Below are 17,724 nucleotides of genomic sequence, written 5' to 3' on the forward strand. Positions count from 1 at the left end.
TAGCAGAGACATCCGTAGTCCCACAAAGAAAGCATGCTCTGCGTGGGCGTAGCTCACGCATCAATATTAAGAATAAACGGAAAAATAAGTAGGATTTTGAGAAATAACTTAATTTTTTCAATGTATGTAATTGTTTCTTTTTTCATGTTCTAAACAACATATTCGATTTTTATTTTTTTTAACATGCGATTTGAAACATATTTTTTGTTTATAATGTTGTTTAACATGTGAATAAACATGGAGAATGATTTAAATATTTTTTTGCTATCTTAATAATGAAATTGCTGAAGATAAAACAAACTTTAAAATATTTATTTATATTTGTTTACTTAAATTTTACACTTCTAAAAATTTTAAAAAATTAAGGAGCTACACAAGTTACAAAGAATAAATATATGTTAATAACAATTAGATTTTTTTTGCATGCAAGTAAATTCAATTAATAAAATATTAATATTTTGAAATATTTACCATCTCTTACAAGTTCATCATCACCTTTATCTCCTGATGATGAGCTCAAGCTCCATCCAGTTCCTTTACCACCTATGTTGTTACAAACAAAGTTGAATATGTCTATTAAAATAAGTTTTTCTCATAGAAATTTCAAAATAAAGGTGTTAAAAAAAACCCACAACCAAAAAAAACCCACAAACCCTTATCATTTCCATCAATGTTATCCTCAAAATCCAAGGATTGATCTGCTTGCCCTGATGATGGCGTATTGTCATCCTGATCAATGTCGTGGGATTCGTTTACTGAAGAGTCATTTCTGATACTGATATTGATACTGATTGTTGCCTCCATTGATCCTATCAATCAATGGAGACAACAATCAGAGTTGGACCGTACTAATGTAGAGATCGTAGATATATGGCTTGTAATAGAAAGACATATGAAAAAGGTATATATAAATAGCAGCATAATGATTGGACAAATAGATTCATTAAGACAACCACGGTGCCAAATGGATCAGGAACAACAATATAATTTGGTTTTATATGTGAACAAGGTTTATCAAAAATATAACAAGGTTCATTTGGCAGAGTGGATGAGAAAATAAATATAATAAATATAATCTGTTACAATATGCTCAAAGGAGCACATTGTAGTCAGACAGAACATTATTAGCAAAGACAAACAATCATACAATTGATATATAAAAAATCAGATCACTATTATAAAAATATTTATGAATATATCTATAAAGGACATGATGCTTGACTATTTGCATGGAGATGACCAGTTGCTCCACAGAGAAATAATAACCATGGATATCCTGAAGGATCCGACCCAGAGATGAATGCCGATATGTGGAAATTAATCCATAAAGTGAGAGGTTGATGTCTAGATAAAAGATATAAATACAATAGTTAAAAACAAAAAAATATACTAAAAGAGCACCCCAGAACCACAGCTATCACAGAAATGAGGCATATGATATATTCTCATTAAGGCCCAAGGGGTAGAGGGTTTTTAGGGTCCAAATCCATTTTGTTTCCATTCTAGCTAATTTTTGACTAATTTTACCACCACGAATGTTGGAGTCGAGATGGTCAATGCCTCTGACCCTTAACAATGTTGGATTAGATTGGTGGTGTTGCCTGAAATGGCGTGAAATGGTCTTCAAAGATGAAATGTCAGAACAATCAGCAGCCGCCACCATCCCATTCACGTGTTCTCTGATGCGTACCTTAAACTGTCTGGTCGTCAGACCAACATAAATTTTGGGACAGGGGCACACAGCGTAATAGATAACTGCTGTCGTGGTGCAAGTTATACATTTATTAATGTGGAAAGTGTGGGTTCCTGCAGAGTCTGTAAAAGAGTCGGTCCTATCCACATTAGGACAGGCCACGCAGTGGCCACACGGTGTGCACCCGACGCGTAATGTTACAGAGCCGAAAGGGGAAGGCTGAACAATTGGCTCATAGTGACTGGTGACAAGATGATCACGGAGATTTTTAGACCTGCGAATACTCAGCATAGGTCTGTCAGGGATGATCCGTGCCAAGATAGGATCAGCCTGCAACACAGGCTAAAATTTTTGGAGGCAGGAAGGCATAGCTGAAAATTGGCCGTGATAGTTGGTAACAAAGCGCAGTACTCCCCGTGATTGTGGTTTCTTAGAGGAATACAGTAAGGTGTGTCGGGTAGAATATCTTGCCCTATTGTAGGCCCTCTTTATGCACCGTTTACTGTAACCTCTGGCATAGAACCGATGTTTCAAATCAGTGGCTCTTTTTTCAAAATCAGAATCCACAGAGCAGATTCTGCGAAGCCGCAGAAGCTGCCCTACTGGAATAGATTGAATCATGTGATGTGGGTGTGATGACGTCGCATGTAGAAGCATATTACCCGCTGTTTCTTTCCGAAAGATATAGGTTTGAAGGACATTGGAGGAATCTTTAGTGACCATGATATCAAGAAATGAGACTGACTGAGTGTGGAGGGTATATGTAATATGTATATTCATGTCATTGGAGTATAAGTGTCCTATATACCTTATGAAGAGGTAGAAATAGTTGAGATGGCCTCTAGCTCTCGGAGCCAGCAAGTCGGGGGTCTGTGCCAAAATAGTTGTCGTTCCCAATTCCCCCTATTCTGCATCAGGAATTTATTTACCATATTTCTCAGTTTATAAGACGCACCGGATTATAAGACTCACCTCAAATTCAGAGCAAAAAAAGGTGAAAATTAAAATGGGGTCTGTTTTATAATCCAGTGGTGTCTTACTGAAGGGGGCTGCAGCAGTGGTGGACTGGAGTCACAGGAGGCAGGGGCGGTGGATGTTCTGAAACTGTGGACTGTGCTGTTGCTGTGGCAAAAACTGAGGTTCGGGCCCCGGCGGGCATAAGGACTTTAAAGAAATGGTGTCCGGAGTTAGTGCAGATTGACCTCTCGGCTCAATGGCAAGCCAAGATCACATATGCGCAAGCGCTACCTCTGGGCGCCATTTTCCTGAAGTCCACTGCTGCTCGGTTCTATTGATGGCAAACATTTTCGCATTCAACAACCACCTAGATCATGATCTACATTTTTTAATTATACATTTTTTTTTCTATTGTACTAATGGCTGTAGCTTATTCAAATTATAATTTTATAGCCATAGATGTCGGTTCCTATGGAAGCACAGGGGATTCTAGAATTCTGCAAAATTCTGAGTTTTGGAATCAAATTATAATTAACAATGATGCTTTCCCACAACCTAAACCATTACCTGGCTCAGAAAAACCCACACCTTTTGTTTTTGTAGCAGATGAGGCATTCCCACTTCTCCCCAATCTGCTACGTCCATATCCCAGGCGAGGTTTGGATGCTAGTAAGCGCATATTTAATTACAGACTAAGTAAAACCAGCGTTCAGACTAAGAAAGGCTAAAGTCCTATATGGGGACTAAGTAAGAAAGTAAAAAAAAAACCTTAAAAATACCAACAAAAACAAAAAAAAGTCACAGAAAAAAATACCATTATTCATACAAAAACAAAAAGAAACAAAAAAAAGTAGACATATATGGTATCGACGTGTCCAGTATGACCTGATCTATAAAACTGTCACACTATTTAATCCCATTAGTGACCAGTTTTAAAAAAAGTGGCAAAAAACTACTTTTTCATTTTATCGCAGGAAAAAAGTGGAATAAAACGCGATCAAAAAGTTGAACATAAATAAAAGTTGTATTATTGAAAACTACATCTTGTCCCATAATAATCAAGCTGCCACCCAGCTCTAGCAGCGGAAAAATAAAAAGTTATAGGTCTGAGAATACAGCGATGCAAAAAAAATATCTTTTTTTTTAAAAAAAACGTTTTTATTGTGTAAAAGCAACAAAACATAAAAAAATGATATAAATGTGGTGCCGCTGTAATCTTACTGACCCTAAGAATAAACATGTGCTGTTACTTTTACCAAACAGTGAACATCGTAAAAAAAAAAAATCTATTCCTGAATTGCTGTTTCATGTTCATTCTACCTCCCAGAAATGAGAATAAAACACTAATGTGAGTGCACCCTAACTCCATCAAACACCTCCGGGATGACCTAGAGATTGCAAGCCAGGTCCTCCATCCAACATCAGTGACTGACCTGATCAATGCTCTTCTGGATGAATGGTCAAAAATCTGTATACTGACCCCCCAAATTCTTTACAAAGCCTTCCTAAACAGTGGGAGCTGTATTATTTGCACAGTATGTGATTGAAGAAGGAGAAAGGTTTCTCCAAAACACATAGAAATAGTAACTGAAAAGAATCCTCTGGATTGTTCCTTACTTTGGCAGCGCGACATTTGACCCCTTCTTATGTGATTTATCCTGTATTATATGCAAAGGGAGACGAACCATATTATTGACTATAGATTTAGATGGGAAGCCATAACACTTCCCTGCATGTAATGAGGGCGTCCCAATACTTTTGTCCATATGGTGTGTAATAGGTTCTGCTTCTTCCAGTGTTAAGAGTTGGAGACTGCTCCTCTGCTGAAATCTGTTATGTCAATGAGGATTATAATCAATTCTGGTATATATTTTAGGAAACCGTAAACGTAGCGAGGAGAAGGAGGTTACCCGTAAGAAGCGCCGCATTTCCAGCCACGGTAAGCACTAAATATAACTGTCATTCCAATATTTTTACATTGTGTTCTAAAGGCTACTTTACACGCTGCGATATCGCCCGCGATCTCGTCTTATGTGCATCACACCCAGTTCGTCTGTGCGATGTGTGTTTATCGCTGCGTGTCCATTGATTTGGCTTTTGCTTGCGGTCACACGTAGCAAACTCGTTGGAATTCAACAGCGAATTTACTTCGTTTCACGATGTAATGAGGAACCTTACGTGTCGTTGTTTAGCGGTCACACCACATGGATTATGTCTTTTTTCTAGGCGATGTAGGCTTGTTTCCCAGCACAAAGTTCACCAAGGCGTTGTTTCATTGTTTCTCGATACACCCCTTATTGCCTCGTGTCATTAGTGTAATCAGCGCAATAGATGTTCATTGGATGTTGTTAGTATTAATGTGCGCAGATGCGTGTTCCTTGTTCCTGCTTTAGTACCTCCATTTGTGTTTTGCCTCGCACAAAGGAACTCTACTAATTTTCGCATCCAGGATTTCTCAAACATTGCTGCATGGTATGTTTTTTTTTATTGTGTTAATTAAATCCTTTTTTTTTAAACGTTTAGAAATTGTTTAATATCATAGGGTGACACTATTTGCTCTTAAAAAATGTATCTAAACCTACAATGTTTCTTAATTTAAATGTATATAATGATACTCCTCCATTAACTATCTTACAGATGTGTACTAATAAAGAGGATTTCCTTCAGGAATTTATTGAGGTTTACCGAACGCAAACTCCTTTGTGGAGAGTGAAATCCGCAGAGTATAGCAATAGACAAATGAAAAAGAATGCATACCTAAAAATGATTGAGGTATTCGATAAATACCATCCTAATCTGAAAGGGACGGAGGATTTAGTGAAGAAGAAAATCCAGGCCATTCTCACAGTATATAAAAAAGAGATCAACAAAATAGAAGAATCCAAGCGGTCGGGGGCTGGCACCGGGGATGTATATGTGCCTAGTCTGTGGTACTTTGAGTTGCTAAATTTTACCTGAGACCAGGAGCTCCCCAGGCCATCCACAAGTAGCCTCAACCTTCTTGTAGAAATACAGCCAGATGCTAGTAATGAAGTAATTTTACCTGAGGTAATTTATTACACCATTCCTTGCACATTTGAAAATAGTGTTATCTTTATAAATATTTCTGTTCATTGTGATATAGTTTATAATTATGCTTGTAAGAAAGTTTTTGTTTTGTTTTTTTTACCAAAATTTTTTTTTATTTATATAATTTTTTTTAATTGTTTGGTTTTTTGAAATCTCTATTTTTCAAATATTATCTTTATATTTATCCAAACATATTTTTTAATATTTTTACTAAAAAAAACTGTGGAACACAGTTGTTTATGACATGTTTTTCTTAATTTTGTATTGCAGCAGCCAACAACAAGTCAGGAATCTTCTTCAGATCAGCTCCAGGAAGCCAAATAAGTCAGGATAACTTGATTGAGGCTGGACCCTCAAATGTTTAGGAACAACAACCTAGTTTTCGAAAAAGAAAATTCATGCAACCAAACACAACAACGGCTGTCACGAAACTGATGGGCATTGCCCACAACATTCTGGACCAGCACAACTGACCTCCCATTTCAGGACTGGCTATTTTTCTGGATGATGAGATGCGTGTTATCAGCCCCGGTCAGCAATACCTCGCACAATGCCTTATCCAGGATGTGTTACGTTTAGCTCGAGCTAACAAACTGACTGATTCATCCTTTGTTGCTATAGGAGAGGTTTGTGAACCAGTTGAGGTGATAGAGGAACCAGAAAAACCACCAAGCGTAGCAGAGCCATCCGTAGTCCCACAAAGAAAGCATGGTCTGCGTGGGCGTAGCTCACGCATCAATATTAAGAATAAACGGAAAAATAAGTAGGATTTTGAGAAATAATTTTTTCAATGTATGTAATTGTTTCTTTCTTCATTTTCTAAACATATTCGATTTTTTTTTTAACATGTGATTTGAAACATATGTTTTGTTCATAATGTTGTTTAACATGTGAATAAACATGGAGAATAATTTAAATATTTTTTTGCTATCTTAATAATGAAATTGCTGAAGATAAAACAAACTTTAAAATATTTATTTATATTTGTTTACTTAAATTTTACACTTCCAAAAATTTTAAAAAATTAAGGAGCTACACAAGTTACAAAGAATAAATATATGTTAATAACAATTAGATTTTGCATGCAAGTAAATTCAATTAATAAAATATTAATATTTTGAAATATTTACCATCTCTTACAAGTTCATCATCAACTTCATCTCCTGATGATGAGCTCAAGCTCCATCCAGTTCCTTTACCACCTATGTTAATACAAACAAAGTTGAATATGTCTATTAAAATAAGTTTTTCTCATAGAAATTTCAAAATAAAGGTGTTAAAAAAAAAACACAACAAAAAAAAACAACACAAACCCTTATCATTTCCATCAATGTTATCCTCAAAATTCAAGGATTGATCTGCTTGCCCTGATGATGGCGTATTGTCATCCTGATCAATGTCGTGGGATTCGTTTACTGAAGAGTCATTTCTGATACTTTCGTTGTTATTATTTATGTTTATTGGCTGTATGTGGGCCTCATTTTCATCAATATTGTTTGATGGCAGCTTTGCTTCATTAGAAACTTGGTTTTCTTCTGTTGATATACCAAACAATCAAAATTATAATTTCTTGTTATTTTGAAAAATTAAAACATTTTAACAAATATTAAAAAAAAAATTACAAGGTGAACGGACAGAACAAATTTTCAAAAGCATTTTTGTTACTGTTTTTTATTTTTTAAATTTAAAAAAAATAAATAAATAGTACTAACCAATAAGTTTTACAAAAGCAAACAGTACCTCTAAAAATAATAATAAAAAAAAACAAAAAACAAAAAAAAAGAAAATTACTTTAAAAAAACAAAACAAATAGGGACTTTAAAACATAATTAAAAAATATAGAAACCTATTTTTACACATTTAAATAAACATTGCAGTCGCTTATATTACAAGATATGTGAACAATTACAGTCACCTTTGGAAACATAATTCTTACCTGCAAGTAAAACAAGGTTTTGCCTGATTTCAATAATTCTTTCCTTAGAACGGTACTGTAAATCAGCCCATTTTTTCAAGACTTGTTTTGGACTTCTTTTTATCGCAAAATTTCGTGCAAGGCCCCTGCATATTTTTCGAATTACAGAACGCTTATGTGCCATAGGTCGATTATAGCTCTTGGCACATAAGTAATCCAACGCATCCATCCTTTTTATCAAATAGATCACCTCTCCTTGGCCCCAGACATTTGCTTGTCTGTTTCCTGACATGTTGCTTTCAGTTTCTGTTCTGCTACTCATGAATACACTCTGGCGTGTCACATGGTGTGGGTGACGTTATTACGTCATTACGTTAGTGTTTGACAAAATGTGAATGTCGGCATGTGTATTTCGCCATTTTGTGCAATGATAATACTTACGTGCGCACTTATTAAATGCGCTAGTGCAGTTTCTTTAAGATTATATACTTTCAACATCTTAAAAAAATGTTATACTAATGAAATTTTATTAAAAAAAATATTATTGGTTTAGAATTAAAAAAAAACAAATATATATGTATTATGTGACAATACTTAGCAAATACATATTTATAAACAATATTTAACAATTCTTAATTAAAAAAAACACAAAAATAACATTTTGATTAAAAAAACATTAGGCATGTATTTGTTAATTATTGTTTTATTTTTCCAAGATTTAAGATTATCAATCTAGAAAAAATTCCAAAAAACAATATCTTACACAAGGAGGCATCAAATTTTGGAACAACATTCAAACTTTGATTCAGGAACAAGTTACATAATGTTTAACATTTTAAAATAATGCTTTTGGGTATAACCTATAAATAATAAAAAGACAAAATTTTGAAAATTAAATATACACTTGCTGCCATGAAACAGCCCGTGGCCCATTTAAATAAGTACAAAAATTGGTTCTGTTTGCCATGGCATCCGTCTGACTACGTGAAAGGGGTGGCTGCGGGAAAAGGTCATCAAGCTGGTTTCCTTGATGACGCCATGCACCAAGTTCAAGGACAGCATTGCTATGATTTTCAATATCTACATACCCAGGTGGAACATATTCTAAGCCATCTCTTTTACGAAGAAAGTTATGCAAATAACAACATGCCATAACAACTTTGTCTATCGATTCAATTTTCAAGTTGATTGGCATAGAAAATATACGAAAACGACTACTTAAGATGCCAAAAGCGTTCTCTACAACTCTTTGTGCTCTGCAGAGACGGTAATTATAAATGCGCCTTTCATTATTCAAGCCGGTAAGAGGATATGGCCTTAATAAATTACGTAATAAAGGAAAGGCCTTGTTGGCCAGAAAAACAAAATTTAAATTTGCAATGGTATTTTGGTTACATGGTAATTTTAGCTGATTGTGTTTGAGATGATGGGCAAATTCCGTATGCTCAAATACGCCCCCGTCAGAAACTCGCCCATTCATCCCTACATCGATGGAAATAAATTCATAAGTGGTATTTACTACCGCCATAAGGATAATGCTGTGGTAGCCCTTGTAGTTAAAATAATATGATCCAGAATTATGTGGCTGCATTATCCTTATGTGCTTGCCGTCGATAGCGCCCCCACAATTAGAAAATTGTCATAATAGGTTGAATTATTGTGAGAGATGCTCCAATTCACATGCTGATTTAGGAAATGGCATGTAGTCTCGTAATGCATGTGCTATTGCCAAACATGTCTCAGGAATTAGGGAGCTTAGCAGGGAGCGAGACACTGCAGAAGAATATTGGAGGTCAGTCAAACTGCGTCCTGTAGCCAAAAACCTAAGGGTCACACCCAAGCGCTCGTCTACAGGTACAGCCTGATGCATGACAGTATTATTGTGCATAATATAAGGGCGAACTTTGTCTAAAAGGTAGCTAGATGAGATCTCGGACATTCGCAGATAGTTTCTGAAGTCATGCAGGTTATGCTCTTGTAGTTCCCAAACCAGGTGCATGTGTGTATAGCGCTGTCTATCGAGGAGCCATTTGCGTGCCCAAATACGTCGCTTTCTCGTTAAGCGTCGCATGTTCTGTTCCTCAGCAAGGGCAAGGGCTCCTCCGGCTACAAGCATGGATGCTATGACGGCATTTTCGTGCTCACTGCGCATACTTGGTCTGCAAAACAGGTATTGATATATTTTTGTAAATTTTTTTGTCATTTTGGTTTAAATTTAAAATTAAAGATGAATTGTCACAAAAAAAATCACTGATGTAAAATCTAAAACATAACATGATTTGTCATACTAAGCTTTTCGAATTACTTCCTGAAGAATTGTGTAATTGTTTTAGAACATTTATGAAATACAAAATTTTTAAAGAAAAAAAATAAAAAAAATACTCACATGAGATGTATATACAATGCAGTAATGATGCGTGACAATCCTCCGTACGCAGGAAAAGCAGGACGCGTCCAAATACTATACAATAAACAGGCGAAATGGGACAACGCAGAAACGAAGATTGTGCCTTAAATAAAGTAATGGCCAATCATGGAGCAGATACGTTAACAAATAGGAGCCAAGTAGGCGTATTAGCCATTAGCACTATCACACACGCCAGTATCGATGATGACGCACGATGCAGCAATTTACAATGTCGCTTTAATAGTGTCACACGTAACGACAAGCATAGAAAAAGGACCGAGCAACGATATTTAAAATGAAAAAACAACGATTTATGAGAATGTGGACCTATGTCAACGATTGGCGATAAATCACGCTTTTTGGGACGATTTTACATCGCAAAAAGCTGTTACACACAGCAACTTCGCTAACGATGCCGGATGTGCGTCACCAAAACCATGACCCCCAACGAGAACGCTCGGGCGATATCGCAGTGTGTAAAGCCCCCTTAAGGCTTTGTCAATGAGGATTATAATCAATTCTGGTATATATTTTAGGGAAACGCAAGCGTAGCGAGGAGGAGGTTCCTCGCAAGAAGCGCCGCATTTCCAGCCACGGTAAGCACTAAATATAACTATCATTCCAGTATCTTTACATTGTGCTCTAAGGCTCGGGATCACATTACCATTTGTTGTTTCAGTTTTTTAATGATTTAGGATGAGAAAAATGGAAATAAAAGAAAGCTTCCAAACATATTCATTTAAATGGGGATGGAAGAGTTCTAAAATGTCTTCTGTTTGACTGCAATATATATTTTTTTTATTATTTCTTTCCCACAAACTGCCATACATGTATAGCACAATGATTGTGACAGCTCAGAAGGTGAGTGGGGAAAATTATCAGCAGATGTCAGTTATGTATCATAGCAGGCGCCCTGCTGTAATGGCTGCTGTCTGTGTTATCACCGAATGTGGGTCACTTTAACCCACCCCTCTGATAATGCTGTCAGTAATGCCAGTGATATCGCTTTGTTTGAGGTTGGGGGTCTACCAATTTGTACCCATCGGCACCCCGTGCATGCAGTCATATGGTGTCAATAGCAGTCATGATGATCCCAAGTGAGTAATGGCTTGGGGTCACCCAGCTACAGTGGTCTCTAAAGTCATACCGTAAGCAGGACCTGGCATGGCTCTGGTCAGTGTGAGGGGATCACCACAAGCTTAGTATTTCCAGCTGAAAAATCTGTGTTGGCAGGAAAAAGGCTGCATAAGACGCGCACATTTTTACCTTTTCATTAAAATAGGGGAAAAATGTGGAAAGAAATGACATGCTGGAGATCTGAAACTGCTTCAAATCTGCAATGAAAAAAAATAAGTCCTACTTTATATAATAGGCTAAGTGTCCTATATACCTTATGAAGAGGTAGAAATAGTTGAGATGGCCTCTAGCTCTCGGAGCCAGCAAGTCGGGGGTCTGTGCCAAAATAGTTGTCCACTGGTCATCTGTCATAGAGCCCAGAACTCGTTCCCAATTCCCCCTATCCTGCATCAGGAATTTATTTACCATATTTCTCAGTTTATAAGACGCACCAGATTATAAGACACACCTCAAATTCAGAGCAAAAAAAGGTGAAAATTAAAATGGGGTCTGTTTTATAATCCAGTGGTGTCTTACTGAAGGGGGCTGCAGCAGTGGTGGACTGGAGTCACAGGAGGCAGGGGCGGTGGATGTTCCAGAAACTGTAGGCTGTGCTGTTGCTGCTGCAAAAACTGAGGTTCGGTCCCCGGCGGGCATGAGGACTTTAAAGAAATGGTGCCCAGAGTTAGTGCAGATTGACTTCTCGGCTCAATGGCAAGCCAAGATCTCATATGCGCAAGCGCCACCTCTGGGCGCCATTTTCCTGAAGTCCACTGCTGGGAGATCAAAAGGCCAAAGGCGGCGCGTGCGCAGATGAGAGATTGAGCCGGGAGTTCCATCTGCACAAGTGCCGACACTGGGTTGCATTATTTGAAGTCATCACCCCCCACCCCCCCAATGCCAGTCCAGCCGCCGGAGAGCCCCACACAGCCGCCGCAGCCTCGCCGCAGTATTTCCCGGTCTCTTGCAACAGCTAAATTTAGATTATAAGATGCACCCCTCACTTTCCTCCCAAATTTGTGGGAGGAAAAGTGCGTCTTATAATCCAAAAAAAATAAATATTTGGGCAGTGTGTTCGTATGTAACATTGAAATAATTTGCCTCCCAGCTGCGTGTCTCATCTATAGGTAATGATAGGAGGTATGTGGTAGTATGAACTCGGTTTGGATCTGGGCAAAGCCTTTAAATATATAGTTATGGAATAGTTGAGACTAGAGATGAGCGAACCGGTCCCGGTTCGGCTCGAGGCGGTTCGCCGAACGGGGGGTCTGGCTCGAGTTCGGCTCGTCGAACGTTCGACGAACCGAACTCGAGCCCATAGGAAACAATGGCAGGCAATCACAAACACAGTAAAACACCTAGAAAACACCCTCAAAGGTGTCCAAAAGGTGACAAACAACTCACAACACAACACAAACACATGGGAAAGTGACAAGGACATGTACTCATGCGAAAACAAAACAGCTGGACAAGGAAAAAGAGGAGGACACACAGATATAGGCATGGCACGCCCTTCTAAAGTCATGTAAAACACCGCAAGGTGACTCCAAGCGGAGTCTCCCTTTTTTCCAAAAATTGGGCCCCACACACCCACCCCTTCAGTGGCAGCAGTTGTGCCCCAGTTGTACACTTCACAGCTAGATTTGCATCAAGCACATTCAAAAATACGCCATTCTTATCCGTCCCCAGGATGACACCGGGGTAGGTAGCAAAGTCTTTCCTGATCCCAGCTCTGTTCATCTTGGCTTCTTTTAAAAACACAGCAAGCAAGGGTTACTCCAAGCGGAGTCTCCCTTTTTTCCAAAAATTGGGCCACACAGACACCCACCCCATCAGTGGCAGCACTTGGGCCCTAGTTGCAAACAGGATGTTTTGATTTGCATCAAGCACATTCAAAAATACGCTATTCTTAGCCGTCCCCAGGATGACACTGGGGTAGGTAGCAAAGTCTTTGCTGACCCATGACTTGTTCATCTTGGCTTCTTTTAAAAACAATGTAAGCAAGGGTTACTCCAAGCGGAGTCTCCCCTTTTTTCCAAAAATTGGGCCCCACACACACCCACCCATTCAGTGGCAGCAGTTGTGCCCCAGTTGTACACTTCACAGCTAGATTTGCATCAAGCACATTCAAAAATACGCCATTCTTATCCGTCCCCAGGATGACACCGGGGTAGGTAGCAAAGTCTTTCCTGATCCCAGCTCTGTTCATCTTGGCTTCTTTTAAAAACACAGCAAGCAAGGGTTACTCCAAGCGGAGTCTCCCTTTTTTCCAAAAATTGGGCCACACAGACACCCACCCCATCAGTGGCAGCACTTGGGCCCTAGTTGCAAACAGGATGTTTTGATTTGCATCAAGCACATTCAAAAATACGCTATTCTTAGCCGTCCCCAGGATGACACTGGGGTAGGTAGCAAAGTCTTTGCTGACCCATGACTTGTTCATCTTGGCTTCTTTTAAAAACAATGTAAGCAAGGGTTACTCCAAGCGGAGTCTCCCCTTTTTTCCAAAAATTGGGCCCCACACACACCCACCCATTCAGTGGCAGCAGTTGTGCCCCAGTTGTACACTTCACAGCTAGATTTGCATCAAGCACATTCAAAAATACGCCATTCTTATCCGTCCCCAGGATGACACCGGGGTAGGTAGCAAAGTCTTTCCTGATCCCAGCTCTGTTCATCTTGGCTTCTTTTAAAAACACAGCAAGCAAGGGTTACTCCAAGCGGAGTCTCCCTTTTTTCCAAAAATTGGGCCACACAGACACCCACCCCATCAGTGGCAGCACTTGGGCCCTAGTTGCAAACAGGATGTTTTGATTTGCATCAAGCACATTCAAAAATACGCTATTCTTAGCCGTCCCCAGGATGACACTGGGGTAGGTAGCAAAGTCTTTGCTGACCCATGACTTGTTCATCTTGGCTTCTTTTAAAAACAATGTAAGCAAGGGTTACTCCAAGCGGAGTCTCCCCTTTTTTCCAAAAATTGGGCCCCACACACACCCACCCATTCAGTGGCAGCAGTTGTGCCCCAGTTGTACACTTCACAGCTAGATTTGCATCAAGCACATTCAAAAATACGCCATTCTTATCCGTCCCCAGGATGACACCGGGGTAGGTAGCAAAGTCTTTCCTGATCCCAGCTCTGTTCATCTTGGCTTCTTTTAAAAACACAGCAAGCAAGGGTTACTCCAAGCGGAGTCTCCCTTTTTTCCAAAAATTGGGCCACACAGACACCCACCCCATCAGTGGCAGCACTTGGGCCCTAGTTGCAAACAGGATGTTTTGATTTGCATCAAGCACATTCAAAAATACGCTATTCTTAGCCGTCCCCAGGATGACACTGGGGTAGGTAGCAAAGTCTTTGCTGACCCATGACTTGTTCATCTTGGCTTCTTTTAAAAACAATGTAAGCAAGGGTTACTCCAAGCGGAGTCTCCCCTTTTTTCCAAAAATTGGGCCCCACACACACCCACCCATTCAGTGGCAGCAGTTGTGCCCCAGTTGTACACTTCACAGCTAGATTTGCATCAAGCACATTCAAAAATACGCCATTCTTATCCGTCCCCAGGATGACACCGGGGTAGGTAGCAAAGTCTTTCCTGATCCCAGCTCTGTTCATCTTGGCTTCTTTTAAAAACACAGCAAGCAAGGGTTACTCCAAGCGGAGTCTCCCTTTTTTCCAAAAATTGGGCCACACAGACACCCACCACATCAGTGGCAGCACTTGGGCCCTAGTTGCAAACAGGATGTTTTGATTTGCATCAAGCACATTCAAAAATACGCTATTCTTAGCCGTCCCCAGGATGACACCGGGGTAGGTAGCAAAGTCTTTCCTGATCCCAGCTCTGTTCATCTTGGCTTCTTTTAAAAACACAGCAAGCAAGGGTTACTCCAAGCGGAGTCTCCCTTTTTTCCAAAAATTGGGCCACACAGACACCCACCCCATCAGTGGCAGCACTTGGGCCCTAGTTGCAAACAGGATGTTTTGATTTGCATCAAGCACATTCAAAAATACGCTATTCTTATCCGTCCCCAGGATGACACCGGGGTAGGTAGCAAAGTCTTTCCTGATCCCAGCTCTGTTCATCTTGGCTTCTTTTAAAAACACAGCAAGCAAGGGTTACTCCAAGCGGAGTCTCCCTTTTTTCCAAAAATTGGGCCACACAGACACCCACCCCATCAGTGGCAGCACTTGGGCCCTAGTTGCAAACAGGATGTTTTGATTTGCATCAAGCACATTCAAAAATACGCTATTCTTAGCCGTCCCCAGGATGACACTGGGGTAGGTAGCAAAGTCTTTGCTGACCCATGACTTGTTCATCTTGGCTTCTTTTAAAAACAATGTAAGCAAGGGTTACTCCAAGCGGAGTCTCCCCTTTTTTCCAAAAATTGGGCCCCACACACACCCACCCATTCAGTGGCAGCAGTTGTGCCCCAGTTGTACACTTCACAGCTAGATTTGCATCAAGCACATTCAAAAATACGCCATTCTTATCCGTCCCCAGGATGACACCGGGGTAGGTAGCAAAGTCTTTCCTGATCCCAGCTCTGTTCATCTTGGCTTCTTTTAAAAACACAGCAAGCAAGGGTTACTCCAAGCGGAGTCTCCCTTTTTTCCAAAAATTGGGCCACACAGACACCCACCACATCAGTGGCAGCACTTGGGCCCTAGTTGCAAACAGGATGTTTTGATTTGCATCAAGCACATTCAAAAATACGCTATTCTTAGCCGTCCCCAGGATGACACCGGGGTAGGTAGCAAAGTCTTTCCTGATCCCAGCTCTGTTCATCTTGGCTTCTTTTAAAAACACAGCAAGCAAGGGTTACTCCAAGCGGAGTCTCCCTTTTTTCCAAAAATTGGGCCACACAGACACCCACCCCATCAGTGGCAGCACTTGGGCCCTAGTTGCAAACAGGATGTTTTGATTTGCATCAAGCACATTCAAAAATACGCTATTCTTAGCCGTCCCCAGGATGACACTGGGGTAGGTAGCAAAGTCTTTGCTGACCCATGACTTGTTCATCTTGGCTTCTTTTAAAAACAATGTAAGCAAGGGTTACTCCAAGCGGAGTCTCCCCTTTTTTCCAAAAATTGGGCCCCACACACACCCACCCATTCAGTGGCAGCAGTTGTGCCCCAGTTGTACACTTCACAGCTAGATTTGCATCAAGCACATTCAAAAATACGCCATTCTTATCCGTCCCCAGGATGACACCGGGGTAGGTAGCAAAGTCTTTCCTGATCCCAGCTCTGTTCATCTTGGCTTCTTTTAAAAACACAGCAAGCAAGGGTTACTCCAAGCGGAGTCTCCCTTTTTTCCAAAAATTGGGCCACACAGACACCCACCACATCAGTGGCAGCACTTGGGCCCTAGTTGCAAACAGGATGTTTTGATTTGCATCAAGCACATTCAAAAATACGCTATTCTTAGCCGTCCCCAGGATGACACCGGGGTAGGTAGCAAAGTCTTTCCTGATCCCAGCTCTGTTCATCTTGGCTTCTTTTAAAAACACAGCAAGCAAGGGTTACTCCAAGCGGAGTCTCCCTTTTTTCCAAAAATTGGGCCACACAGACACCCACCCCATCAGTGGCAGCACTTGGGCCCTAGTTGCAAACAGGATGTTTTGATTTGCATCAAGCACATTCAAAAATACGCTATTCTTAGCCGTCCCCAGGATGACACCGGGGTAGGTAGCAAAGTCTTTCCTGATCCCAGCTCTGTTCATCTTGGCTTCTTTTAAAAACACAGCAAGCAAGGGTTACTCCAAGCGGAGTCTCCCTTTTTTCCAAAAATTGGGCCACACAGACACCCACCCCATCAGTGGCAGCACTTGGGCCCTAGTTGCAAACAGGATGTTTTGATTTGCATCAAGCACATTCCAAATCCACAAGCATTTACTCTCCCCAGGATGACACAGGGGTAGTAAATTCCTTCTGGATCCATGACTTGTTCATTTTGATGAACGTCAGTCTGTCCACATTGTCACTGGACAGACGCGTGCGCTTATCTGTCAGCACACACCCAGCAGCACTGAATACACGTTCAGAGACAACGCTGGCAGCTGGACACGACAAAATCTCCAAGGCGTAACTGGAGAGCTCTGGCCATTTTTCTATGTTTGAAGCCCAAAAGGAGCAAGGCTCCAGTTGCACAGTCATGGCATCGATGTTCATTTGGAGATACTCCTGTATCATCCTCTCCAGCCGTTGAGTATGTGTCAGACTTGTTGTCTCTGGTGGCCTTGCAAAAGAGGGTCTAAAAAAATTATGAAAAGATTCCATAAAATTGCTGTTACCGGCACCAGAAAAGGTCCTACTGGTACGGGTAGACTGTTGAAGATGACGAGACCGTCCCATGTTTGTCAAGTTACAACTGGGAGATTCACTCCCTGCACCTGCACGGTTGTTTGGTGGAAAAGCCGAGCTAAGATCTAGTAACAGCTTCTGCTGATACTCCTGCATACGTGCGTCCCTTTCTATGGCTGGAATTATGTCACAAAATTTGGACTTGTACCGGGGATCTAATAGTGTGGCAATCCAGTAGTCATCATCACTTCTAATTTTGACAA

The 17,724-nt window shown here is 40.3% G+C and overlaps 1 protein-coding gene across 1 annotated transcript in view; it reads right to left on the reverse strand.

The window, feature by feature from the left end:
- Positions 1 to 345: 345 nt before the first annotated feature.
- Positions 346 to 17,724, reverse strand: part of LOC142315607 (uncharacterized) — a 214,621-nt gene continuing 197,242 nt past the window's right edge. The window contains exons 4-6 of the mRNA XM_075352560.1: positions 7,033 to 7,254; positions 6,850 to 6,921; positions 346 to 1,344 (exon numbers count right to left, since the gene is read on the reverse strand). Of these exons, the coding sequence (XP_075208675.1) occupies positions 1,142 to 1,344; positions 6,850 to 6,921; positions 7,033 to 7,254 (497 nt within the window). The 3' untranslated portion in view covers positions 346 to 1,141. The remainder of the gene's footprint in view (positions 1,345 to 6,849; positions 6,922 to 7,032; positions 7,255 to 17,724) is intronic.

Source organism: Anomaloglossus baeobatrachus, chromosome 1, assembly GCF_048569485.1.
Source record: "Anomaloglossus baeobatrachus isolate aAnoBae1 chromosome 1, aAnoBae1.hap1, whole genome shotgun sequence".
Taxonomy (NCBI): Eukaryota; Metazoa; Chordata; class Amphibia; order Anura; family Aromobatidae; genus Anomaloglossus; species Anomaloglossus baeobatrachus.